Here is a 26,918-nt window from a genome sequence, read left to right as displayed (position 1 = left end):
ATCGATTGATCGAGATTTTAACTTCTGTGCATCGAACGAGTAATTCGTGTAGCCAATCAGTTGCCGGAGGTAACAAGTAGTCGGGAAGTGATTGGCTACACTTCTATTGCGATTGCATATGAAAATTATTTGTTGCAATATTCACACTTTATGGGCCGGTTGTTCCAACTATCTTGGTAAACTTACCTATCAGATAAATATATGTTCGTCTTTATTTATTTAAGAAAAAAAATGAAGATAGACACATGCTTATCTGGCAGGTAAAAGTTTACCAAGAAAAGTTGGAACAACCGGCCCTAGGTGTGTTCAAATTTTCCAATTGGACTGAACACCTATCGCACAAGAAAAGATCCATTCTACATAATACATAATTCACGTCTATAATTCAGGCCAGAATTTACATGCTGTGTGATAAAATTATTTTTTTTAATTTAAAAAAATGTAAAAAATTAAATACATATATAAAGCACATATTCAGATACACGCGCGGTATATAAAATAATAAGTAATTTACATAGAAATCTAGCAAGTAACTCAGCCAATTGAAATTAATCGTTCAATTAACTTAATTAGAGATTAGTGAAATAACCTTAAAAAGTCTTCGCGCGTTTTACCCTTCACGGGAGAGGAACAGAGGGGAACTAATCGGGGATGTCAAGTAATAGTTTTTTAATCCTATAATTTGAAAGATACAAAGAAGACCGTTCGTAATAAAAGATAAAGAATGATGTTCCTTAACAGCAGAAAGATGAACTAGCTCGCACAAGCAAGTTTACGACCGTACGTAGAGGAGATGCGCAAAGTGCATCTCGCGTGCGCGAGTAGACAGGGCTACCCAACACGCTCAGGTGCGTCAAACTCCGCGCTGCCTAACGAGAGAAAGAGAGAGAGAGAGAGAGAGAGAGAGACAGAATCGCGCGTGTCGCGAAGGGTCAGTCAGCAAGCGAGCGAGAAGGACGAAGAGAGAAGGAGAAGTAGAAAAGCTCAGTCCGTACGTTTCATCACGTTTTATCGGGCCGAGGACCGCGAGCCATCAGCGGTGACGAAACGACAGCGGGACGTTCGAGAGAGGACGATCAGTTCGATAGCTCGATAGTGAATCGGGCTCGTCGGGACGCCGCGCCGTTGCGCACCATCGCTGGACGTTTTACAAAAGTTACGCGATCCCTGGCAGAGGTAGAGAAAGAAATCGCAACGTAACTGAATAATAAGGGTCTAAAGGTTCTAACGCAGGAGAGATAGAACGAGCGAGGAGAGGGACAAAGAAGGCGAGAAGAGAATAGAGGCGTGGAGAAAGAGGAAGACAGAGGCAACGAAGTAAAAGCGAGAAGAAAGATTCGCGCTGGAGCTTCGGACGTAGCGTGCAATTATAGGGGATCGTTTCAACGGCGCTCTACACGAAAAATCCTACGGCTAAGGTTATCCTCGATGGATCGTCGTCGCGCGGGTAACCCAACCTAAAAAAATAAAAAAATAAAAAAAAAGAAGCGCCGAGAAGGGCCTTCGAGGTTATGTGTTGCCGCTGAGGGGGGGCCGCACGACGTTGTCGCGCGAGACCGAGAGGTCGGAGCGAGAGAAAGAGAGGGACCGCATCGCATAAGTCCGAAGTGTCTGAATGCGACGGCTTTCGGGATCCCACCTGAGGATGCAGTATCGATAACGCCGTACCGGGGATCGGTATCGATCCAACGACAAGAGTCTCGCGTTCGCACGACGAGAGGATGCGTCCTTGCGCGACGATCCATAGTGAAGTTGTCACGGCTCTAACGTGATTACGCGCGTACGATGAGAGAGAGAGGAATCGCTGAGGGATGCTCGGTAATAAATTGGTAAAGCTAGTCTGTAAAAGCACAATTATTTTGCAGTCACTGTACGATCTCGATCATGTAATCGTCGCCGCGTCTCTGATTAAGAGAAGCGTATACCTATTAGGCACTTAACGTTTTGACAACGAAATCTTCGCTATTTTTGTAATTGAAGTTTTATTTTAAGTGATGGACAGAGTGATGTACAGCAGTTGTGCTACACCGGTTTACTATTTAATTTGTGTAAACACTTACTGGTTTGTTTTTCGCGTTGATAAACACGCTTTTCTCAAAAGATGTGAGTGTGTTGCATAGGTTGATTGCGTTCGCTGTATGATAACCGATATTAAAGTTTGGATAAATGTTTGCAATAGAAGTTCATGTGAATGGATGATGCTCGGAGGCAATGAACGGCATGGAGAGGCATGGTCATGGACATGGACATTCACACGCGCACTCGCATCGTCACCGTCATTCCCATGGCAGCTCTCAGAGCACGTCGCAGAACTCCTCGAGTCAGCCGTCGTCGAAACATAGCCATGGACACGTGACGCATTCGCAAAAAGATTCGGCTGTGCCACCAGCGACCCAGAAGACCCAGAGAAACTATAAGCTGCTGGTCGATCCGTTTTTAGTTAAGGGAGCCACAAAACTGTGCAGATATGATGGAACGGTCCCAGGAGACCCGACGTATCCACAGGTTCAGCCTCGAGATCCCAGATCGCAATTGACGAGAATCTGGACTCGACTCGAGCAACTTGATCTACCTGTACCTAGATTTAAAATTGACTCCAATTATTGCGGGGAACCACCGCCGCTGGAAGTAACGTTTTGCCATTTAAATGACAATATCGATAAGACATTCTTGATGAACATGGTTCAGAAATTCGGGTCTATAGAAGAGCTTATTATTTATTACCATCCATTAACCAACAAACATCTTGGAATAGCAAGAGTAGTGTTTGAGTCAACTAAGGCATCCAAGGCGTGTGTAGAAAAATTAAATAATACATCTGTGATGGGTAAAGTGTTGAGGGTTTTCTTGGATCCCTTTGGGGAAGAATGCAAGAAGATGTTTGAGGAATTGACCATTGAGAAGAAACCTGAGAAGAAAGTAGAGAAGGAAATCCCAAAGCCACCACCAGAGCCTGAGCCAGAAAAGCATCAGACACCAGTGGAAAAGGCTTTGCCTGAGGAAAGGGATGACTTTAGAAATAGTAAAAAACCTATTTTAAGTATTGACAAGACCAGAGAGTCGTACGTAGAGAATTCAAGATATAATAAATACAGAGACTATCCTACGCCAAGTGGCAGCACAGGTAGTGATTTGGGTTACGGAACAGCGCCCAGTGAACTGAATTATTCTAGTAATTACTCTCAAAATTCTACCCCGGCTACAAATTACGACTTTTATTATAGCAGTTATCATCAACCTCCAAGTAGTTACTTACCTAACATCCCACAGAACGTACCATCGCAGAATATACCGATTCAACAGAATTCGAATGTATGGTGGGGCAATAATTCTGGATCGACGACGACATATTCAACTTCGACCTCCGTCTGGCCGATTCAACAACATGCGACAAATTTAGATAGTGCTGCTTCTAATGTGACACCGGTTAATAATAAAACATCCAGTGCAAAGGTGCAGCATCACACTCCTAAAAAGGAAAAGGAGAATCAGACTACTACGGCAAAGAGTACACCACATGATTCCCCTGATGAGACTCGTAAAACGTTAGATTTAGATACGAGGATTGCCATGTTATTGAAAGACAAAGCTGGTGGAATGGCACCTCCTTTTTTACAATTTGGTAGTGACTCTGAGGACGACAAGAAATCTCAGCCTGACAATGAGATACTGTCAGAGCCCCCCAGTCCTTTCCTCTCACATGAGATATACAAACAGTGTTTTGACAAGGTGGTAGAGAGAAATAAAGAAAGAAGAAAAGCTCACGAGAATAGCATCAGTCAGTTTTCCGTGGATGAAGATTTAGGTAGCGTCATAAGTTCCAGTGAGGACGAGGCGTTGTTAGGGAGTTACAGTCCCGCGCCTGATGACGACAATGAACCAGAACCACCTAAGGATCCACCCCCGCCTCCGCCACCCGACGACGACAGAATGTCTCTGAGTCCTTTGAGTTCAGGAGACGAAAAAATTGAGGAAGTGAGATCACATATATATGAAATATGTAGTATTTGTTACATTTATTCATAAATAATCTTCTTAACAGGTAATAGCACAGACTGAACCTCCGAATCAATTATATCCGGCAGCTGGTTACCCAGGACATTTAACTCATTATCCCTCCAATGACGTTTATAATTGGCCACGACCTGCACAGTATCCTTATCCTTATGGAACAACTTACTTACAGAGCCATTATCAACCTACAACCGCGTCTTTTTCGGCCACAATTGGAAATCATCAAGGCACAAATTATTATTCTTCTTTTCAATCTCGATTACATGCTATGGCAAATTATAACATCACAAAAGATCCGCAGGTAAAATAAAATAAAATTTTTTATTACATATATGTATAAATTTGAACTTGACATTTTATTGCGATTTTGTTTGTTAGGAAACTGTTACAAATATTTCTATTTCAGGGACCTACCATTAATGGAGTGTTAAGCAGAGTTGTAAATGAACTAAAACAAATTCTAAAGAAAGATTTTAATAAGAAGATGATAGAGAACACAGCATTCAAATTATTCGAGGTTTGGTGGGACGAAAAGAAATCGGAAAAGAATCAAACTCAGGGTAGCAGTGATAATATTGCTAATAACACAGCAAAAGAGGACGTGAAACCTCAAGGATTGTCATCATTGTTGGAGCAAGCGACGCCATTAGGACTTAATTATGACGGCTTTGGTTTGGGTATCAGAGCTAGTATGCCAAAGATGCCTTCATTCAGGGTAAAATGACTTATATTATGTTTTTCTCCAATAACATGACCTTAGTGTTTATTACTTATTTGTTTATTCGATTGTATGTAGCGCAAGATCAAGGCTCCAAGCCCATTACCACAAGATGAGGACAGCCGGCAGTCGGGCCACGCTGATGTAGAAACAATTGAAAGTGACAGCGATTTAGATGTACCACCTGTACAAAAAACGAAGAAACCATTGACTTCTCTTCCGACCGTCTCATCCTCATCTACTACGTCTTCGTCGATCGAAAGTAGTAGCGAGGACATTAGTTCCAGTGAATCTTCCGACAGTTCAAATGAAAGTTCTGACGAAGAACCCTGCTTCGAGGATGAGGTATGTAATACAACGCAAATGTGCATAGTGATTTAAGAAGATGCGACAGTTATGCTAATTAAAATGGATTTTTTTTTTTAGCAAGATACAGATAGTCGAATGTCTGATAACAGACCTTTGGCTTGTAACAGCGAGGATCCTGATATATTGATGGAACTCGCAATTCAAAGGTCTTTAGACTGTCCCACACCGACCGGCAGAGAAACGCCAGTGCCAGATATCAAAATTAAAGATCAAAATTCGACTGATTTCCCGCAGATCGATGATGAAAATCTGGATAGTTCGTTAACTTCTTCTATAAAATACGAAAGCGTTAAAGAAGAGGAAAGAATTACCGAGAAAATGCCTGTAACGGAGAAAAAACTGTTTGACGTGTGTAGAACCTTGGACAAAGAAGATGTGCCAAGGATCACTGAAGATAAAGGAACGCAGAGCGATGTACAACCTGCACCAATGGTGATAACATTGGCAATAAAGAAAGAGACGTTACCGGATAAAGAGAGTTCGGCAGCGGAAGCTCTAATAACGTTAGCTGGACAGGATAATATTATACGGCATAGGAGTCCAGGTCCTATACAGCCTAATATTATCAGAGCGCTACAAACAATGTCAGAAAAATATATAAATGACGAACCTATTTTGAAGGAAAATGAAAAGATCGAAATGTTTAGTGAAATTCCTACGACTGACTCAGAGGAAGAGAGTTTAGAAATTAGAAGACTAAGGTCAGTTAAATAAATTTTTGTTAAATAATGATTTTTCTTTCCATATAATATTATTTAATATAATACGTTCATACATACACCACAGAATTAATTACAGAAATTAATGATGTGTGATAATAATTTGATATTTTTTATAGGTATCAAGCAGAAACAGAACTTCGATTGAATGGACAGAGAACACCAAGTTCTCCTGGTTCTCAGGCTTCGCAAGTGTATATGGAACATTCGTATTCGTTACCACCTGCTCAACCAGAGCCTGTGGATTCGGTGATACGTGTACCAACCTCGATGAAAGTAAAACATTCAAAAATGGTCAAATTAACAAAGTCAAAAGACAATACTCATAAAATTGAAAAACAGAAATCTAAGAAATATACAAAAGTGCACAGCAGTCATCAGAACCATGTGGGAGAAAAGGAAAATATTCGAAATGATTATATGTATGAAAAACTTCCTAAACAGGTTCCAGAACCGATAGTCACGTACAAAGAACGAGATCTTATGTCAGAAATGGCTATTTTGTATGAGTTTTTAACCAGAGGAATAGACGCGGAGGACGTGGAGTACTTGAGACGAAGTTATGAAGCTTTATTAGCGGACGATACTCAAGGTTACTGGTTGAACGATACGCATTGGGTCGATCATCCGCCAACGGATGTACCGAGTCCCGCAAAAAAGAGGAAGCGAGACGAGCTGCGGTTGCACGCGAGTGGAAGCGCTAGAACGGAAGGATATTACAAAGTTGACATCAGGGAGAAGGCTAAACATAAAGTAAAAAATTAGATATTTCATATATTTATAAAATTCACATTTTTCTAAAAGAAATGTAAAGTTTTAACAGCATGCATACATTAATATATCATTTTCTTAGCTTTAGGCTTTTTTTAGAATTTAGCGAATAACCATTTTGTTTTTGCAGCATCATTATGCCCAAAGTATACAGCGAAGCAACGACGTGGAAGACAGTGGCGGTTCTTATATTGGAGGTGATGGTGTAATGAATGGTCCAAAGAATAATTCTAAAGCGTTGACCGGCAAGATGCAAGCGTTGTCACGCGAGGCACGTAGCAATCAACGTCGGTTGTTAACAGCTTTCGGAATTGATACAGACAGTGATCTCCTTAAGTTTAATCAATTAAAGGTAGGATACATAATTCAATCTTTTTTTATATCGCGATTTCTATATTCTAATATGCATTTTGTGTTTTAGTTCCGTAAAAAACAATTGAAATTTGCTAAATCTGGTATTCACGATTGGGGCTTGTTTGCCATGGAACCAATTGCGGCCGATGAAATGGTTATCGAGTACGTTGGACAAATGGTTAGACCAGTTGTAGCCGATCTACGGGAAGCTCAATACGAAGCTACTGGAATCGGTAGTTCTTATCTTTTCCGCATCGATTTAGATACAATTATTGATGCGACGAAGTGCGGTAATTTGGCGAGGTTTATTAATCACAGTTGCAATGTGAGTCACTTAAGATTATCTATTTTATTATTCTTAACTGGCAATATAATAAATATATTCTACATATAGAGGAGAAAGAATTCTAGTCTGAATTGAAATTCGATGAATTTATTAAGGTTTAACTTACAACACAAAGTTCAATATTTGGAGTGAAAAAGGCAGAGTGATATATATTTTTCTGTGGTTACGAAATTTTTACTTCTTTTAGCCGAATTGTTACGCAAAAGTAATCACGATCGAAAGCCAAAAGAAGATCGTAATCTACAGTAAACAACCAATAGGAGTTAACGAGGAAATTACTTATGATTATAAATTTCCATTGGAGGATGACAAAATCCCTTGCCTTTGTGGAGCTCCTCAATGCCGGGGTACCCTCAACTGAATTGTTCATTCTTTTTCCCGTCTTCTATACTTCATCATACCCTACTCATATTTTTGTAAATATTTCCCCATGTAAACATTTTATAAAAATGCAATGGAAAATGCTAAATTATGTTAAGATGCGTTCTTCCTACTTTATTATGAGACCTTCTCCGAGTGATATAGTGTGATGTTGAGATAAATGTATAAATAAGTACCTAGGTATGTAGAGTTATTTTATAGTGTCTCATTTTTATTTCTCATAGACTGTTGAACATGTTAACTGACTGATAACATGAAAAAAATACAACTAAGGTTATAATTTGGTGCAATTGTTGCAATTATAAACAATGTAAATATTCTCTATGTATTATATAAAAGTGATTTTTAATTGTAAGTATGTCAATTATTTGGAGAGTAAATTTGTAAAATGAAGAAAGGGGATTTTAAATAAACATAGGATCAGAGGTTTATTTGCCACATGTAGTAAAGAATTAAAGAAAAAGTATGTACATATATATAATATATTTATATATGTATATAATTTTGATATTTAAATATAATATAAACAAATTATATTTCTTAATTATATATATATATGTATATATATATATATATATAAATTTAATTTCATTTAAACAGTATTTGAAAATATCCGTATGTTTCTTTTTTAAAACTGTAAATATATGTTTAATTATTATATAAATACATAATATATTTTATATTTCATGTTGTTTTCCCAAATCTTGTAAGCAAAATTCAATTTTGAAAAATTTGTCCATAGAATATAAAAATTTTTCATCAAAACTACCAATCCAATTGTCCAACGCGGAAATTCATATGGATCTAGCTTTACTTGATATTGAAAACGCGCATTGCATGTGTATGTAGGTTATGATTTTCTGCAGTCTTCTTTGCTAGAATACTTGTTTTAGAATTTCTCTTCCAGTAAACAGATATAAGCAAGTAAAATTTTGATTGCATTGTGACAACGTGATCGAAAGGCACAGAAAATAAAGTGAGATTCTAGATTTAATACATCTCTAATTTTTAGCAAGTGCCGAGATTGTTAGAACCTTGATGATGGACTCTTTTTCGGGGCACTATTCGTTGTAAATATAATGAAAGGTTGTTCAAATTGATTTGGTACATTAATTCGACATTATGGCAGATCGCTTGACACAATTACAAGACACCATAAACCAAGTAATGCAATTTTTTCTGTTTTATTACTTTGATTCTATATTAGTTAGGTGGTTTAATTAATTTAAATTAACGTCGGTTTTTTGTAGCAAGCAGAACATTTCTGTAATAGTGTCGGTATTCTACAACAGTTTTCTACACCCAGTAAATTTCCTGGTTTTGATCGCATTGGTACTCCACAACCACATCAATCTCAAGAAGGTTTCCATTTGATACATATTGATATACAACACTGCATTAAATATATATGTTTATTAAGCTAGAGTTTATTTGTCTTAGATTATGCCGCCTTATTTGCCAGTCTTATTGCAAGATGTGCCAAAGATATAGACACATTAATAGAGAGTTTACCGAGTGAAGAGTCGTCACAAGAGTTACAAGTGGCCAGTCTCAGCAGACTCGAGCAGGAGAATCAACAAGCTGGTGAGCAATTGGAGGAAGTGGTAAGACAAGGCGAAGCACTTCTTCAGCGAATCCAGGCGGCTCTACAAGATATCGCACAAAGTCAATTAGATATGCAAAATCCCACGTCGACGACTGTAATTAACATGAATCTTAATACTTCTAATATAAAGCAAGAGAGCCTCAGTTCTATAAACACTGTACCTTCAAATAACACACATCAAATATCAGATCCTTCACCTAATTCAATAAATCAATGACATATTTATGATTTATTGTAATTATTTGATATAAATTTAACGCAAATCGCTCTTATAGTTTGTAAAATCAAATTAGTATATTAATTTCATGTTTGAAAGACAATTACAATTACAACTATGTAATAGTCATAACAAATTTATAAAAATTGTTTGAGACAATAAATGTTACATGAGTTTACACGTCACAGTATTTTAGGATAATTATTTGTATTTATAAACAAAAATATAAATTTGAGAAAATATTAAAAATTGTTTATATGAATTAAAATTAAAGCTTAAATTTCTTGAGCATTAAGAACAAAAACTTATTTTTTTACAATAAGCTCTCTTTAGAGGATATTCTGGCTATGTTTTTAAATTTGCTGTTAGTACTGAAAATTTATAGTTTCCATTACGTACTATAGATTTTCAGTACTGACAGCAATTTTGAAACACAGCCTATATATTACTCAATCTGTATTTATTTAGAAATAAACCTACTTTACATTATATATTAATTATGCATGTAATATAAATATGATAGAAAGAAAATATAATAGAAATTTTTTAAACTGGGATCTTGGGGTTTTAATAACCACAAATAATGTAATTAACAAATATAATAAACATAATAAAGTAAAATTATTGTAAGGATAATTATAAATTTTAAAAATATTAAATAATGGAATATTAATGTCAATTATTTTATTAAATTCTATAGGTTTTATTTCATTGATGTTTAAGATACTCAATATTTATAGAAAAATTGACTTTGCAAGTTAATTTTACTAAAAGAATTTATTTTATCCTTAATCAATAATGCAGACATGGTATTTATCGACTATTAAATTTGTTTTTTAAATCCTAAAATTGAAATTTTTCTACAAACATTTGTTTATTTATTTGTACATGTCAGAGTCAGGAATTATTTAAAATTAATAGCAATCATATTGTGACTTACAAATCAAAATCAATGTGAATAGATGAATATTAATCCAAAAAAAATCATTAAAGGATGTTGCAAATATTAATTCGTAAATCTTATTATAAACTTTTAAAATTTCACAATCATGCATTGTACTCGCAAAATCGACAATTGGGTTACATCAAGTAATTTATATTAATAAATCAGGAAATAATGTAAAGTATATGTATTCTATAATGTAAAATATTTAATTATGTAATAAAAAATGAAAGTATTTCTTAAAAAATTTTTTTCTCAAATTAAATTATAATGAATGATTTTTTTTCAAATTAATATGAATTTGTTACAAAACATTTATTTTATTTAAATTTAATTTGAGAGAAAATATATGTAATAATGTCCAATTTTTTCGTATTTTATAAAAATTACATAGCACTATAACACGAAAAAAATCGAGAGATAGCAATTGCAATCGAGAAGAAGTGTGTATCGACAAACCGATGAAATGGCCGAGCGGAAAGAGGGCCAAGTTTGATTTTCACGAAGAAATTGAAGCTGTGATGAACGAGCAGATAAACGTAGAACTGATGGCGTTTTATTATTATTTATCAATGGTAGACATAATTTTTTTTATCACTTTTAATACTTAAATATAACTAATAATATAATTTATATTATACCTCCTTTTCTAATTATTTTTTAAAATTATATTTTTAAGTATTTCAGATTTGTTTAAAGTGCTATTGTTGTTTGTAGTTGCAAAATTATTGCTACAACATGTTAATTTCTTTTTCATATACATATGAAATATATATAATATGAATATATATAAAATGAATATATATAAAATTGATTACCATTAAAGCTTATGTCTCATTGTACAGGCTGCATATTTCGGTCGGGTAGACGTTGCTTTACCTGGTTGCGAATCATTCTTCACACAAATGCATCATGAGGAACATGAACACACCTTGAGATTTTTGAATTATATAAAAATGCGAGGTGGAAAGGTGCATTTGGGTACTATATCGCCGCCAGATGATCAAGATTGGAAATGCCCATTGCATGCATTCAAAGTAATGAATCTATTTTGAACAGTTAAATATGCTAAAATTGATTTAAGAGGTATAGAAAATATATATATCTTAAGAATTTAATGGAAGCATTTAATAAGCTGATCAAACCCTGTGAACAGTTTTAATCAATTTAAATCATGTTTAAGCGATTTAATGAATTAAACATAGGCTCCTTTTCTACGTAAATTTTTTGCAGACGGCGTTGCAATTAGAAATCGAAGTTAGTAGAAAACTGGTCGCAGTAAACGCTATATCAGAGAAGCATGGTGATCTGAATGCGAGTGACTTCATCATCACTGGCTTCATGGAGGATCAAATGAAAAGCGTAAATGAATTGGGGAGATTAATGACCGTGCTATCGGGCGTTGGAGATCATGCGTTAGCGCGATTCGAATTTGATAGAGATCTACTCAAGAACTATGTCATGCCCAATTTCAATGTTCTAAAAAGTAAATCCCAACAAAGAAAGCAATTCAAGAAATAGCTGCATACAAAATATCCTCTTATAAAATTGTTTTTAATGATATACAATGTTTCTGTACATTACATTTACATATACTATCGTTTTTTATTGCATCTATATAATTCCAACTCGTTTAAAAAAAAATTTTGTTTTATCAAAAATTGTACTTTAATTAAAATTGGCGACTATTAGAATATGCTGTTCATAGTCCAATTTATTAAAAAAAATGGTATTTATTCGATTTCATATATTTGAGAGTGCTTAAAATATCGGACAAAAACTAATTATTGAAAATCAGAATTCAACCAATTAGCGAGGAATTAAAGGGAATAACCAATCGTATTAACGAATCACTGATCAATGATTACGCTGTTTTTCTATGAACGTAGCCAATAGAAACGCACAACGTAAGTTTTCCTACATGCGAACGGGCAAAGATGCAATATGGCCGCTACGATCCCGAACGTCGTTGATTAAGTTGGGTGATCGACGAGGGGGGTCAAGGTATTTAATCAAGGCTGCGATTGTTCACCGCTGACAGTGCACGTTAATTATTCGCGTTCCAGCACCATTAAATTTGCAGTAACGAGAAAGATTCGTGCTTTGCTGCCACCTACTTCCGGGACATCGGATGTTCTTTCTGTCTCCATTTCTTCCTTTATCTCTTTTTGTACATAAAATAATCTTGCACGCCGCGGGGATTTGCGACGAGAGTGACGAGACACGTAAGATCGTTCCATTTCCCTTCCACCTGTGGCTGTAGCTTGCCTTGTCGAAAGATGTTCCTTGTTTCTGATCCTCATGTCCCTTGTGTAACTTAATTTCAAGTCTTAAAGAGTGTTTTGCGAGCGGAGAGTTCGCTAAGAAGCCAAGACAACAATAAATTTCACTATTCGTTGCCGGGTAAGTTTGAATAATGGCGAGCGATCTGTCGAGCGGCTGTATGGAGACGATTGACCTGGATGACGAGAAGGAAGAGGGCGAGATCTCGTTGGAGGACGTCAGTTCGTCCGAGGAGGGCGGCATGGGTCACTTGACCAGCAGCTACGTCGTTCAGAACAGGAGACGTGCGTGCCCCGATTGCAAGTCATGGGGTGAATGCGCATCCTGGTGCGTGACTTATCATCCTAAGAGCCAGAGCAGAAGAGGTAAAATGTCACAGGATGTCTACCTAGTGTCTATCATTCAAGAACTTCTTCCCGTTCTTTCAATTGTATATTTTATAATCATATTTGGTATTGAGAGACTCAGAGACATTTCTTTGGAGCTAGTTTATTTACATGAGGAAATAAGTAAATAGTATATAGATAAATTGGTTGATGAATTTTGAATTTATTATTATTATACATATAACAAAGAAATGATAACACAATTGTTATGTGGTTTTCCAACAGAAAGATATTTTAACAAAGGTTTCTTTAACTATTATTCCTATTTTACATATACTTTTGCTTTTAATTTTTATTTATAATTTAACATAAGAGGAATTTTTATAGGAATTGCTATTAGTGGAATCATATCCTTGAAAAATATTCTTACGAGTCTGAATGTATAATGAGAGCCATGTCTTTCAATGGTTAAATGAAAATAATTAGAATGATTCCTATCTATTCTAGTATATTGTTTTAATCAAGTAGCAGTTAATCTTATTTTATATAAGATCCAGTCAAAGGGAAGGAAAACCGGCATCAAGTCAGGGAAATAGGATGCGCCACAGCGAAGCACACAGCGACGACGTTGCAAGAGAAAAACGACGACGATGACCTAGTGCCTATCTCTAGCGACAGCGACATGGAGATTGTCGGTCTCACCGGCACGTCCAATCGATCGAGAGCCAAAGTGAAAAAGAAAAAGAGAAAGAAAAAGGATTACGAGGCTCTTACAATCGACGAATTGATCTCTCCGTCCTCCGTTGACCTCCCTATAAAGGAGTTCGTAAAGGATACGCTGAAAATATACAGGGAAGTAAACCCGCTTCACAGATCAAGCGGCAGATCGAAGGTGATCTCGAAATCACCAATCCGAAGATATAAGTCACCGCCGATAGCACGACCGTCATGTCGATCATCCCCACCACACAATCATTCCAAATCACCAATACTGAAGAGATCCCCGCGAAAGGTCAGATCGCCGAAACGTAGCCTGCGGCGTCACTCACCTGTAAGAGTGACGAAGAGGCCGCTGAAGTCGACCTCTCCTCCGTCGTCTACTCGTCCCTACGTCGACAGACACGGCGATGTGACGCGATTGTTGAAGAAGGTGAAGCTATCTATGGATTCCATAAGCCCACACGCATCAGAGTCGAGCGCCAATCGGGGTAAGGAATCGTCGTCGTTGAAGAAGAAGCTGTCGAACATGTTGAAAAGACCTGTCAGCAACGAGCACGCGAGGCATCTCAAGAGAAAGACGAAAGTTCAAGTCGAGACGGTCAACGACGCCGACGATGAAGACGATCTGGCGTTGCTGCGACAAAAGGCGTTAGAAACGAAGCAAAAGAAATCCTCCAACAGATCATCGAATCAGCCGACGAACTTAGAACCAGAAAAGAAATTAACGGTGGTGAACAACGATGACCAGGACGAGGAGGCCTTGGAGTTGCGCATGATCGCGCTTCAAACGGCGTTTACAAAGAATCATGAGAATCGAGTTCGACGCGGCAAAATGCCCACCAAGACCAAGAAGTCTATTCGCAGCGAAAGTCCGTTCACTACAAGCTACCTCGATGACATACCCGTGCCCGACGATGAACAGCAGTTAAACGTCGCGTCGTCGCCCATATGTAGTCCATCGCGTGACAGCAATCACATCGAGGACATGGATTTAGACACCGACGTTGAGAGGGAGAAGGAGAAGCTGCCGTACTCGCCGACCGACAAGATCACCGAAAACGTACCGATTGATACGGCCTTGTTGGGTATCGAGCCATCCGACGTGTCGTTTATCAATGTAAATGAGACGATTGATAGTCCGGTCTTCGACGACGTGCCGGACGCGAACAGCGTCACATCTTATTGCGACGACGCTTACCTGTCTTACCAGGGATTACCGGGTACGTCGCAATACTACGAGTACTCTCCATCTCAACAGTATAGCGGCGAGACATTCCATTCAGATCTGAACCGGAAAGCTCTCGAAAATTCTCACGGCAACGGTGTCGTCTGTGACTTGATAGATGGAATTTGTTGTCAGGAAGGAACCTATTCTTCCACGACTATCATGCCGGATAACTCGCACGCTCTTCCAGGGTCCAAGAATCTTGCTTCGTCTCCCATCCTTCTCGACAATACTTTCGTTCCTTCGCAGCAAATCGTGGAGCAACTTTCCAATAACAGTACTATAGATACAGACTCCACATTCAGAAACGACACGTCCGCTTATAAAGTGCAGAGAGACTCCAGATATTCCATTACAGATGCTCCGACAGCAATAGCATACATCGGCGGACACGTCGAGCCAATGTTGCCTATAACGACTGACGATCTTTCCAAGAATGATACAGATTCATTGAGCTGTCTCACTGATGACAATAGAAATTTACCAGCCACGGAAACGTCACGAGAACCTCTGTACATGCAAAATGTTCCAGACGTCACTAAGGATGCGAATAAGATACCTACGTTGATCAATAGGACGCTGGTGCCCGTACCGATCTTGAAGTCAAACAAACAGTTGCAGCAGTACCTGAATAAACGCGAAACGCCGCATCCGGCAGAGCCGGCTTTTAAGAGTGCCGCAATGCAGCCAGTGGCTGTTACCACCGTGAATATAGGAAGTAGCAGTGTCTTCAAACCGATAAAATTGCAAGTAGCGAAGAAATCCACGCTCATGTTATCGGCCCCTACCACATTCGACAGTTCGACGAATGAATCTTTGGATATTGATGAAGATCAAAGAAATTTGCTTGAAAAGAATCACAAAGCAGTTGAACCTGCGAAGCATCCTGATATCGTTGATGCGGCTAACAATAAGGCTGCTCCAGCACAGAGTAAAAAGCGGAAAAGCGTTAAAAAGAATGGGCGCAAGAGCTTAGATACTGCGCCTAGATTACTTGACAATGAAAAAAGCCTGTGTTCGGATATTAATGTGAATAGAGATACAAATATTGTGGATATGTCTACTCTAGATCAGCAGACTGCGACTAAATCTGATCAAAGTAAAAGCAATGATAATACTGACGTGCAAGAGAATTTGATAAAAACTAAAGAATTGTCAATATTACAAAACACTACTGATACCCAGGAGTCTGTCAATTCTGATCCTGTTACAATAGAAAAGAGAGACGTGGAGAGAAACAGTCATGCAACGTCCGCTGAATATTTGCAACAAGAGGAACAGATTGAATTTCATTGTTTGTCAACAAATCCCATACCAGAGAATTTTAACCCTGGCGCAGGTGACAGTACCAATGTGACGAGCACTAATAATAGGAGACAGAGCATTGAAGAGGACGAGGACGAATTACGAGCCATCTTACTAGCATCTTTGAAACGAACCAAGTCAACGGCCTCAGATACCATCAGTCCTTCAATTGCTCCAGTTGTTGTAAATTCTGCCGCAACGAATATCCAAACTCCAGCACTCTCAGATACTACCATCCCTTCAGTTGCTCCAGTTGTTGCAAATTCTGCCACAACGAATGTTCAAACTCCTCCACTAAAAGCAATGGCAAGTACCGTAGCAAGTATGGCTAACGCGACAGGCACGGCGAGCAATAATGCTCCGTTATTACCATCGAAGCCGTCATTAATTTCGTCGGAAACTGTAAAAAAGAAGATTAACAATTTATGTATCTCGGTGCAAAATACTAGGAAAAGAAGCAGCAGCGTGGACGCAGCAAAGAGTCTGCCGAAGAAAATACCAAAGAAAGCACTCACGAGCACAAAAGTGGTAAACAATGCAAAAAAATATCAGAATATGATTGTACAGAGGAGACTGAATCTACGAAAACTCGATAATAGTGCAAAGTCTAACGTTAGTCCCACGTCAAAAATATCATCGTCCGACACTCAGCGATTTGTGATAAGTTTAGGTTCCGACAGCACGGATAGCGAATCCGAGGCTGAGAGAAATCAGCCTATCCCAATCGTGGAGAAGCAGCAGATGTCTCAGGATACATCCACAGACTTTGAGAAGAATTTGAGTAAGTTCCTGCGCGAAGTGAGAACCGAGCAGGAACAATCCGCTGCCGCGGCGAAATCGTCCAGTTCGCAAGCGACAAAGCGAGACGTGCCGCAAACGAATAACGGTTCATCTAATATGCACACGCCACTGGTAAGGCGATTGCGTATTATTAGTTTAATTGTTCTCTTATGCGAATAATTTAGAAATAGATTAATTATTAATTAGAGATTATTATCTTTGCAATAGAAATGCAACTTGAGGATTTATTGCTAAAAAAAATTTACCGATCGTAGAAACATTCCTAATTTGTTCTGCAGACTTTCTTACTTTGTTGCAGGCTGTGAGGCATCTTCCTGCGTCGCAACAGGAGGAATATCGTCGTTTAAAACGGGAGATTTTGGAACGTGAAAAGTTGAAATTGCAGAGAAAAGTAGCAAGTAGCAATAATGGTAGTAGTAGTAGTAGTAGTAGCAGCAGCAGCAGCAATAATAACAATAAATTATTAAACACTAACGTAGCAACTTCGCCAGTAAAGTCTTTGCCATTGTGTGAAAAAAAAGCACATGTTAAACAAAATCAGGGTAAAATAAAAACACCAGAGAAAAATTCCCAGGAATTGTCAACGGAAGTCGAAAGAAAAAGCGATGATACGGCGGAAGACACATCGGAATCAAATGATACATCTACTGACAAAAAACTTTTAATGAATAGTAAATGTACTACTCCTACACATCAGCAAGCTAAAAACAGTAAGAAAGCGATACCGAACGATCTCAGTATCCGAATCACTAACGTTTCCTCTTTGAGTCATGGAGATAGAACGGTTGAAAATTCACACGAGACGCAATCTACGAAAGAGCAGCATAGACCTGCCTTGAGAACGTTAAGCACAGATGAAATAAATCGTAAATACGTGCAAGTGGTATTGAAAACGGATACGATCGAGCGAGTCGTTATTATAAATGACAAATCAGTTTCGCAACATGACACGATAGCAAGTGTTAGTCAAAATGATAATCTGGTCGAGCCTAATGTTAGTACAGAAATTCTAAATGAAACAAATAATGTAAATAATGATATTAGTAATATTAGTGATTTTTCTAACGCGTCTACGGTGAAGCTTAAAAATTCCGCGAATTTAAGAGTTAACCAACACGAAGACATGATGGAAACCACAATGACACTCTCGCAATATAAAGCAGAACGTCAGCGAGAAATTAATCGTGATATTTTAATAACATCCATAGAAAGTAATGATAACAGCAATGATTCTCGTAAATCTGACTCAATTGCTGACGGTAATGGGAATGATATTTGGGATGCGCTTAAAAGGGACGTTAAAGCTGAATTGGATTCTTTGGCGAGTCTTTCAGAAGTAGAGCGACAGCGATACTTGAGAGAAACCGAGCACAAATTAGTTGCGAGACGGTAATTACACAATAATTTCGCGAAAAACCGAGTTATAATAATAAGTAACGCGCAACAAAGTTACAATATTAAATTATATATATGTTGCACAGGTATACGGTCTTAGATCATTTAGCAGAAATGTCAGGGAACCTTCGTAAATGGGATATGGAGAAGGATGTGCAATCTGCCCTGGCCAACGAAGTGAGAAAACTTAAAGAACAGCTCAAGGTAGCCGAGGAAAAATTACAACAGCAGCGCGATGTCATTAGCAGCATGGGTCCAAAGGTGTCAGTCGTACGCCAAAAGATCAAGACTGGACGACACGAGTGCTTTAAGCTATCCAGAATTTGTTCGACCCTAGGTAACCAGCTTATGGGGAAAAGCTACAAGTACGCAAGTATAAGAACCACAAATGCATGCGATGTACATACATATAATAATTTAATTATACTGTCTACAATTAAAGAAATAAACTCTTACATTGTTTTTATTATATTTCAATTATAAGGATTTTTTTTTTTAGGTTACCAGAAGCGGTAGCTCAACTTTTGAGTGATAAACTCAAGGAGGTTGCTAATCATACCCGTCAGTTTACCAAGAAAAAACGGCTCCAAACTATTGATATTTCTGAAAATTCCTATTCTAGTTTAAATTCTAGTTCGTTGCAAGAAACTTCAGAATTATCTAAAAATACATCTACTGAAGAGATTTCTTCGTTGCAACAACAGTCAATGAATGACGCAGCTGTGATCAATAAGGCAAGATCGAAGAGTGATATTTCTTGCGCACAATCTAATCAAGATAAAAGTTCATGCACGATGCCAGAAACCTTATTGAATTTTTCGCAAACAGTTTCATACCAATTAACACAAGAGAAGAGAGAAAAAACTTCAGCAAGTATATTAGAGCATTGTAACGAAGAACAAGTTATGCCTTTTAATCAAAATAATACATCGTCTTCTAAACCAAAGCAGTACCAAAGTAATTCTATAGAACAAAATAAGCATAGGGAAGGAAATGAAACGAATGAGTCTGATCTCGCTGCGTTTTCAAAACTAGAATCGTCAAAGACGGGTACTTTGAATCAAGAGTACAATGAACAAAATAATAGAAAAGCTGCACTGCAACTACAATCGCCATCATCATCACCATTACCATTGTCATTGCCATCGTCATCACCATTGCTGACAACAACGACGACAACAACGACGACGACGACGATGACAACAAAAACAGCAGTTGCACCTTATGTATCGATATTGATGCACTTAAAGAACCCAAGGTGAGTATTTTCTTTTTGAAAGATGTTATATTTGATCGTCTACTGTCTATGGACTGTTCTAAAAATCTTGAGGATTTTTGTGGTTTCTGTTATTCTTTTTGTCAGGAACATCAATCCTCATGGAATCCTGTGTCCGTACGAAATGATGGGCATTTGCAGGGACGAGGATTGTCAATACATTCACCAGTCGAGGAATCAAACCTGAAATAATACATTACATACTACCGCACATACGCAACATGACATACGTAAGGTGGTTCTAATTTCTCGTCAAATGTGTCAATGTGGATCACACATTTTATTATGTTGATAACATATTGATTCATAGATTCTTAAGCTTTCACGCGTTTAGTTTCTTGACTGTCCTAATATTTAAATTCTAGTTTATTTACAACACACACACACACACACAAACTCTGTGTGTGTGTGTGTATGTATATATGTATGTATAAATACAAGAACCGCGTGTAGAACATAAGTACAAAAATAGTTTTTAACCGTTTCCTTCAAGCAAATGTCTTTGATTTCACATTTGCAGGTATCATCGATTATTGTCTAGAAAATATATCGATGCAGGTGGGATTACGTTGTTATGCAGAGCCAACACCCGAAGATCGGTAAGTTGTCTTCATCCATGGCAGGCTCTAGTGCACGTTACTGAAAATAACATTTTATTTCTCAAAAAATAAATCTTACATTTCATGTAAGATTTTTCCTTAAAAAGTCGTGCTACGGGATTTCGAGCGGTATTTGTATTTTGTTGAAAGTTTAAAGAAAATTTCTGTAAGTGTATATTTTTTACAATTATGAGAAAAAAGTGTCATAAAACTGCAAGAACAATCAGTGTGGCAAAGATAGGAAAGAAGAATCTATCGACCATACTAAGAAGAATTAAGAATGGAAAGAAGTCCAGCAATTATGAATCATCAATGGACGATCAGTTATTTTTTCTTCGTATTTTAATATAAGTTACCTCATATTAATGAATCTTGTACCTGTATAATAAAAATTGTATATTTTTTTCTTAGCCAAGTGTAAATTAATTACATATCCTCTCCTTATATAAACCTATTATCTCTTATAATTATCATTTACTGCGTAAATCGTAATAATCAACGTTTATTCAACTCGTAATTGTTTCACTTCAAATATTACAAAACTTTAATTTTACTCTTAAGAGGGAGAGAGAGAAAAATAATTCTTTTTCTTTCTATTCGCCGTATTTGCTGCCGGGGAAAGTGCCCTGAGTTCTGTATTTATGCCAAGGTAATCTGCCCGAAAGTCTAAGTTCGTCCCATTGTTCCACCCAGGCTCTCGGACATATGGACGTGAAGACATCTTTAAACCATGTGCACGCTTCAGAACCTTCACCTAAAATATGTTTACAGCGATAGAAGTCTGTATACATCACAAAGCATCTCTGTGTCTGGTTTGTTTGCTGAAATCTGCGAAAGGATAATGGAGATGGACGAATAGACATACATTTCTGAATTATGAATAATTCGATTATGTATACCTTGGATCATTACCAGGAGGAAACTTGTACCCTTTCTGTTCCTCTTCCTCATGAATCTCATCCTTCTTTTTGAGACAAGGATCATCTTCATCTACAGTTATAGTTATTTTTTTCTTTTCGCTCGTTTTATGTTTTAAATTATCTATTTTTTCCTCCATTTTTTGAACAATTATGTGTGCTTTACGATATTAATAATTATATTGAATTATTTTGAATCTCTCTTTAAGAATATTTCATATCCTGTCATTTTTAAAATTTTCTTTTGCTGCTTTTCATTTGTTCAAATTTTTACGATATACACAGCGATTATAATTCAAACGTCTTTATTGACACAGACCAATTGTATAAAGTAGTACAAAAAGATTTCTTAAAAATAGCATACAACGCACAACGCATAATTAATCACAGCTAAGACATAAGGCCATTATCTTCTACGTCTGTGATGCTAAAGCGTTTCCAACATGTGGATCAAATAAATCTAAATTCTTTTCAGGTAACGCACGTTATACAGTAGCAACCTATATATCGTTTTTATAGGAAGAAAATTCTGATACGAATTGATATATACAAGAAGCACTAAATAGCGACTAATGTGTAAATTAAGCATATATATTTAACATTAAGCTTCCCGGCGAACACATTGTGGTAAATAAGTGAGAAAAATAAAATAAATCTCTAGTGAGATTTATTTTACTTTTCAATATATTATACGCCGGGTGGGGTATATAAATATAATGCAAATATGAACAATTTATGTATAAAAATATCCACATATGTGTATATATCAATATTGTCCTAAGATTAAGAACACACACTTTTATTATTTTTCGTATAGAAGTGAAATTGAATATTACAATATCAAACTGTATAAAAATGCATATTTTCATATTCAGTCGTAAGAGATATGTAGACTCTTAGTAGAAAATATAAAACTCTAAAAATAGAGTATATGTAACAACTGCAAACTTTCAAAATTATTTAATGATATAATAATTGAGGAAAAGATTTAACAACAAACATTTAATATCTTGTCAATCTGACAATATCTCCAAAAAACCAGTTTATATCGTTTATAAAAAAATATAAAATCCAGAACGCAATTATGAGTAATTATACCAAGTCAAGAAGTTGAGAGTTATTAAAATTATTAATTCATATTAAGGTGTAATTTCAAAATATTTTAATACTATAATATTATTATCAACTTGATACTTCTATTAATAAAAGGCACTATTCAGGTCCCAATATTAATTAATATTATAATCGACGTCGAGATCAGAATTATGTTATTCTTACAATTCTTTACTTTTCCTTCATTTTTGTGGAACATTTCATATATACATGCGCGATATGAATACTGAAATTTTCTAAAATAAAATCTGTATGTATGTATAATAGATAAATCGAGATTGATATTGATGAATAATTGATTCTTAAAAGAAAAACGAAAGATATGTGATATGAACACAAAATTGTGTTTCATTAAATGTCTTCGGCATATATATACACAGATCTTATTGTATCCCATTGCATCAATATTCAATAAATACAGTCTCTGATCAATTTAAAGCCAAGAAATATATGAAGAAGCGTTAATGCGGAATACCTTGTTAATGTGCTGCAATTAGTAAATCGATCGTAACTAAAGAATACAAAATAATTATCCATAGGACCAGCCTATTTACAAGTGAATGATTCCGTAAATCATTTGTGTGATAACATGACCACATGAATGAAATCTTACATCCATGTGATCAAACAATTATCTCAACGATGAGAGATAAGGTTGACAAGTCATACGCTGTACCGGCTGATAAAGCCTTCTTTGTATCGGACTAGCGGTATTACTGTTTTGCCCGAAATTGTAGGAATTGGGATCCCTGGATAAATCAGCGATGTTTGTTTCCGCGGGACGGTTCTCCTGAAGTGGCGAATCTCCATTTCCGATTTGAGACTGTGCGGCAGCCTCATTCCTCTTACGAAATTTTGTCGAGTACTTATAAAAATCAGACATCTCAAAAGGCTTTGTCACTTCCCTGTACGGCTGATACTTTCCCGGTTGTACAACCGTGCAGTTTTTCGGCGAGCTCAACGGTTGTATTGCGTTGTCGCAGACGTCCAAGGACGGCTTCGATTCGGCTGGTATTTCTAACACCTTTGGTTTCATCGAAGGCTGATCGTAACGAGAATGAGTTTGTTGCATCACGTGCTGTCGCTCCTCGGGCTTGTCTCTCTTATGATGGTTCACCGGACTCATCGGCGGTGGTGGTCCATTGGTCGTCTGATTGTCTCTTGCATTCTCATTAATGGCAGTTTTGATACGAGCAAGTGGAGGACTCGATTGATAATGCACGTTCTTTCGCGCAACGATTAAATTTTGATCCAAATCCGCACTTACTCCCACATCCAATGATGTTTCGTACCATTCTTTTTGACGACTCTTACGATTATTGTTGGCGTACTCCATTGTAGGTGCATCCTTGCTGTCATGCGAATCGTGCAAATGACTCGACTGCCAGGTTTCCACACTTCCCAATGACTGTGTGCGCAGCAGCATCTTATTGTTGTTCGTCGGCGTTGTTTGCTCGGACAGCGGCAACAAATGAACGGAGTGATGCTGATGAGACGATGCGGTGACGTTGCTATTCGACGAGCTTTTAGTACACGCGACTGCGACAGTGCGGTAACGCGACTGAGTATCTAGATTCGCGCTACCGACTCCATTATTGTGCTGAGCATTCCGGCGTCTACGGTCCAAACTACCAAATCTATCAGGCTCGTCCATGCTCACCCAGTGAATGTCGTCGTTGTAGCGCACCCAGTATCCAGAAGTTAATTGCGCCTCAATTGATGCACTGCTGCCACTGTGTCGCGAGGTGTTCTTAACACAGGATGGTAATGACGAGTCACGTTCTCGTCTATGTAAAATTTGCTGAGATTGTGTGCTGTTCTTATAGTAGGCCTGATAATCGACGGGTAAATAATGAGATGCGCGAAAATCTCTATCGTAAGTTCCCGAACCACTTCTCCGTATAACATCTGCATTATCTAAATGTTTGTAGGACTCAAAGGACCCTGTATACTGTAGCCTCTGAGTCTGCTGCATTTGATCCTGCAATTGCTGTTGCTTCTGCAAATGTTGGAATTGACGGTAGCGCATTTGACGCTCGTCCTCGGTATAAGTATTTGGTACGTAAGGCCGATAAGATGTTCTCTCGGTGTCCTGGTAATGGCCGCGAGATCCGCCACTTCCGTGGGAATACGTACGCGCGCGAAATTGTTCAGGTAAAATGTAGACATTATGATTATCGTTGTGATCGTGCTCTACGATCTTAATGCTCGGTTGTTCGATGGGGCTCACCCTGGGATAAGTGGCACTGTGATGATGATTAGAAATGTTCGATACGGTTAACTGCTCCTCGTATCCATGTCCGATATAAGTATTCGACTTGTCTTCAGATGCCAAGGGACTCAAACTAATACCGGGTTCGTGAAGTATGCTTCTTCCAACAGACTTTGGAGATGTTATTTCATTTCCTATTATATACAATCATAAGTTATGTATTATAGACTAAAGTTTTATTTTGTAAAATTATTTTAAAAATTATATTAAAAATTTTTCTCCTCTTACATATGTACACGTAAACATGTAATACCTGTATTATCTAACGGTGGCCGTGGCTTCTTTGTCCTGTGCTTCACGTTAACATGTGAATGTGGTTGCGTATTGTAATTTCCTGTGTGTGCCGGCAATTGGATTGGTCGCTGCACTTTACCACGAGCTTGCCTGATAAAGTTCAGCTTTGTCTCCAGCTCTTGTAATCTTTTCTGACTTTGTTGATAAGCAAGCCTGTGCTTGCGTCGCGTGGCCTTACTTTCTGTGGGGTTATTAACAATATCCAACGCAGTTTCCACAATTTCGAGCTGTACTTGTCTTTCCAATTCCAATTCTGACTCCTCCTGTACATGTAAACAGATGCAACTCTAATCTAACATACCAGATCAATTAATTATATCAATTAAAAAATTGTTTAATCTTACAATGTCAGTAGTCTTCAGCTTGTTGATTAATTTTTGTGGACATATAAAAGAAGTGCCAACTTTTCTACGAAAAGTTGGTGGACTTTCACCAGGCTCCAGAGGTATTTCTGGTGGTAAAACTCCTGTTATTTCTGCTTCTTCCACACACAGGTTTTTCAACTCATTGTTCTTTTGGGCAAGCTTCTCTTGCAAAGCTTCTCTGCGTTGACGCAGCCATTGTAGTCTTGCAGATATTGGATCATCTGCCAAGGCTCCTGGCACATTTTCGTTTCCTGCCATCACTAGGGAGTAAAGAAGAATAGTATAAGAATAATTTCAGCATTACAATTAGTTATAAAATTATGAAAAGCCACGTCGTGTATCAATTCATTACACTTACCCATATTATTAAGCAAAGTATGGCAAATTGGTCAGCTATAACTTTTATATTTGCCTCAATCAATATATTTTGATGGTATATCTTAATTTTTTAGCCATTTAAGTGCTTGTTTATTTTTTGTAATCAAAAAATAATAAAAGATCCTTCCACACAAATAAAGCATTTTTTCTTTGTAGATGAACTCTGCAGTCAATGAATTCTCAATAAAAATTGTCAGTAAAAATTCCTGATTCTCTAAAACTTTCTGCAACATAACAAGATTTATATTTTTTAAATATACAACAGTTTTAGTGTTTTTTAGCTTACTTAAAGCTTCTTAATGCAAAAACACTTAGACTTCCATCGTTTCACTATCTTTATCCTAACTTTTTTAAATAAATTTGTATCGTAAATCTACTTTAAATGACTTTAAAACCATTTCTATCCTTAATTACTCCGAAACAAAGTCCACTGACTCCTATCTGTGTTGCGATAACGTCTAGGTTAAGCGTTGCAAAAAAATGCGTCGATTACTTTATCAATTGATAAGTGTCAGCCATTTACGATTGGTTATGAGATCAAGCACGCTTTAAGTTGTACTTAACAGTGGATTCGAACAACTCTTTCATTTGTAAACTGAAACTGTGTTGTAAATAACACTCCGATGTTCAAGACGAGTTGAATCGACGCCGAGAACGATCATGACTTTATCGTCGATTCCTCCTTGTAGAGAAGCTTCAGCTTTAACTCAATTGAAAGAAGTAAACACGATTGTTTAATATCTAGCCCAAACGACGTACATAGCGAAACGAAAGAAAAGACTCGACCGAGGAGACGACATACATCGACATATTCGACATACCTCTTGACTCCGGGTCTGAGTCACGCATTTTTTCAAGCACGCACTTTTATCATGTTAACCTCCCCCAAGCCACGTTAGTATCCGTAGTAATATGTACGCTATTGACTTTCCCACCAGGTGCACGACGACGAAAAGGATTCCACTCCCTTTCACCTGGGACAGATTGTTGATTGTTGATGCATAACCGATAAACCGATGCGAAACTTGCGAGAGGTGTGACTGTGACCGTGTGAGTGCGTGTAAGCAGAGAGGAACCTGAGAGTCCTGAGAGCAGTCAGCAGTGAGAGCGGCCACCGCGATCTTTTTCGTGCGACCGATATTTGACTAGCATCAGCACCAAACATGGATGTAAAGCCTGTTTTACATTAATCGCACAAGCAGTCAGTTGCG

At 37.4% G+C, this 26,918-nt stretch overlaps 6 protein-coding genes across 14 annotated transcripts; 4 read left to right on the top strand and 2 right to left on the bottom strand.

Moving 5' to 3' along the window:
* Positions 1–18: 18 nt before the first annotated feature.
* On the top strand, positions 19–8,027 carry LOC105840442 (histone-lysine N-methyltransferase SETD1). 3 transcript variants are annotated; one of them, XM_036293154.1, is made up of 10 exons: positions 19–658; positions 742–3,975; positions 4,043–4,315; positions 4,421–4,729; positions 4,811–5,077; positions 5,159–5,802; positions 5,940–6,573; positions 6,722–6,943; positions 7,013–7,270; positions 7,479–8,027. In XM_036293154.1, the coding sequence occupies exons 2-10, from the start codon at positions 2,212–2,214 to the stop codon at positions 7,650–7,652; spliced, it is 4,545 nt and encodes a 1,514-aa protein (XP_036149047.1). In that variant the 5' UTR covers positions 19–658; positions 742–2,211; the 3' UTR covers positions 7,653–8,027. The 3 variants fall into 3 exon arrangements, with proteins under 3 accessions (XP_036149047.1, XP_012542825.1, XP_036149048.1); XM_012687371.3 differs by having other exon boundaries at positions 19–1,818; positions 2,180–3,975; XM_036293155.1 differs by having other exon boundaries at positions 19–2,103; positions 2,180–3,975.
* A 456-nt stretch (positions 8,028–8,483) lies between these two features.
* Positions 8,484–9,675, top strand: LOC105840441 (mediator of RNA polymerase II transcription subunit 21). 3 transcript variants are annotated; one of them, XM_028193626.2, is made up of 4 exons: positions 8,484–8,592; positions 8,685–8,836; positions 8,923–9,034; positions 9,113–9,675. In XM_028193626.2, the coding sequence occupies exons 2-4, from the start codon at positions 8,795–8,797 to the stop codon at positions 9,493–9,495; spliced, it is 537 nt and encodes a 178-aa protein (XP_028049427.1). In that variant the 5' UTR covers positions 8,484–8,592; positions 8,685–8,794; the 3' UTR covers positions 9,496–9,675. The 3 variants fall into 3 exon arrangements, with proteins under 3 accessions (XP_028049427.1, XP_012542823.1, XP_012542822.1); XM_012687369.3 differs by having other exon boundaries at positions 8,484–8,596; XM_012687368.3 differs by having other exon boundaries at positions 8,520–8,836.
* Positions 9,676–9,892: 217 nt separating this feature from the next.
* LOC105840440 (soma ferritin) lies at positions 9,893–12,603 on the top strand. Its single transcript, XM_012687367.3, has 4 exons — positions 9,893–10,584; positions 10,833–11,013; positions 11,284–11,475; positions 11,672–12,603. Exons 1-4 carry the CDS (start codon positions 10,490–10,492, stop codon positions 11,957–11,959), a joined length of 756 nt encoding a protein of 251 aa, XP_012542821.2. The 5' UTR covers positions 9,893–10,489; the 3' UTR covers positions 11,960–12,603.
* Positions 12,604–12,826: 223 nt separating this feature from the next.
* LOC105840448 lies at positions 12,827–20,778 on the top strand. 3 transcript variants are annotated; one of them, XM_012687379.3, is made up of 7 exons: positions 12,827–13,086; positions 13,599–17,209; positions 17,397–18,487; positions 18,580–18,858; positions 18,993–19,751; positions 19,857–19,999; positions 20,290–20,778. In XM_012687379.3, exons 1-6 carry the CDS (start codon positions 12,855–12,857, stop codon positions 19,954–19,956), a joined length of 6,072 nt encoding a protein of 2,023 aa, XP_012542833.1. In that variant the 5' UTR covers positions 12,827–12,854; the 3' UTR covers positions 19,957–19,999; positions 20,290–20,778. The 3 variants fall into 3 exon arrangements, with proteins under 3 accessions (XP_012542833.1, XP_012542832.1, XP_012542831.1); XM_012687378.3 differs by having other exon boundaries at positions 19,857–20,004; XM_012687377.3 differs by having other exon boundaries at positions 19,857–20,778.
* Positions 20,779–20,855: 77 nt separating this feature from the next.
* LOC105840439 (cytochrome c oxidase subunit 12, mitochondrial) lies at positions 20,856–21,446 on the bottom strand. The gene is made up of 2 exons (XM_028193625.2): positions 21,268–21,446; positions 20,856–21,196 (listed from the first exon to the last, which is right to left on the bottom strand). Exons 1-2 carry the CDS (start codon positions 21,423–21,425, stop codon positions 20,962–20,964), a joined length of 393 nt encoding a protein of 130 aa, XP_028049426.1. The 5' UTR covers positions 21,426–21,446; the 3' UTR covers positions 20,856–20,961.
* A 127-nt stretch (positions 21,447–21,573) lies between these two features.
* Positions 21,574–26,859, bottom strand: LOC105840449 (FERM domain-containing protein 4A). 3 transcript variants are annotated; one of them, XM_012687380.3, is made up of 5 exons: positions 26,529–26,859; positions 25,688–25,931; positions 25,309–25,589; positions 24,924–25,227; positions 21,574–24,804 (listed from the first exon to the last, which is right to left on the bottom strand). In XM_012687380.3, exons 2-5 carry the CDS (start codon positions 25,689–25,691, stop codon positions 23,030–23,032), a joined length of 2,364 nt encoding a protein of 787 aa, XP_012542834.1. In that variant the 5' UTR covers positions 25,692–25,931; positions 26,529–26,859; the 3' UTR covers positions 21,574–23,029. The 3 variants fall into 3 exon arrangements, with proteins under 3 accessions (XP_012542834.1, XP_012542835.1, XP_012542836.1); XM_012687381.3 differs by having other exon boundaries at positions 26,573–26,859; XM_012687382.3 differs by lacking the exon at positions 26,529–26,859 and adding an exon at positions 25,994–26,520.
* Between the last annotated feature and the right edge of the window lie 59 nt (positions 26,860–26,918).

Source organism: Monomorium pharaonis, chromosome 10 (genome assembly GCF_013373865.1).
Source record: "Monomorium pharaonis isolate MP-MQ-018 chromosome 10, ASM1337386v2, whole genome shotgun sequence".
Classification (NCBI taxonomy): domain Eukaryota; kingdom Metazoa; phylum Arthropoda; class Insecta; order Hymenoptera; family Formicidae; genus Monomorium; species Monomorium pharaonis.
The sequence above is the reverse complement of the archived record's forward strand: the minus strand, read 5'-3'. Positions and strand labels throughout refer to the sequence as shown.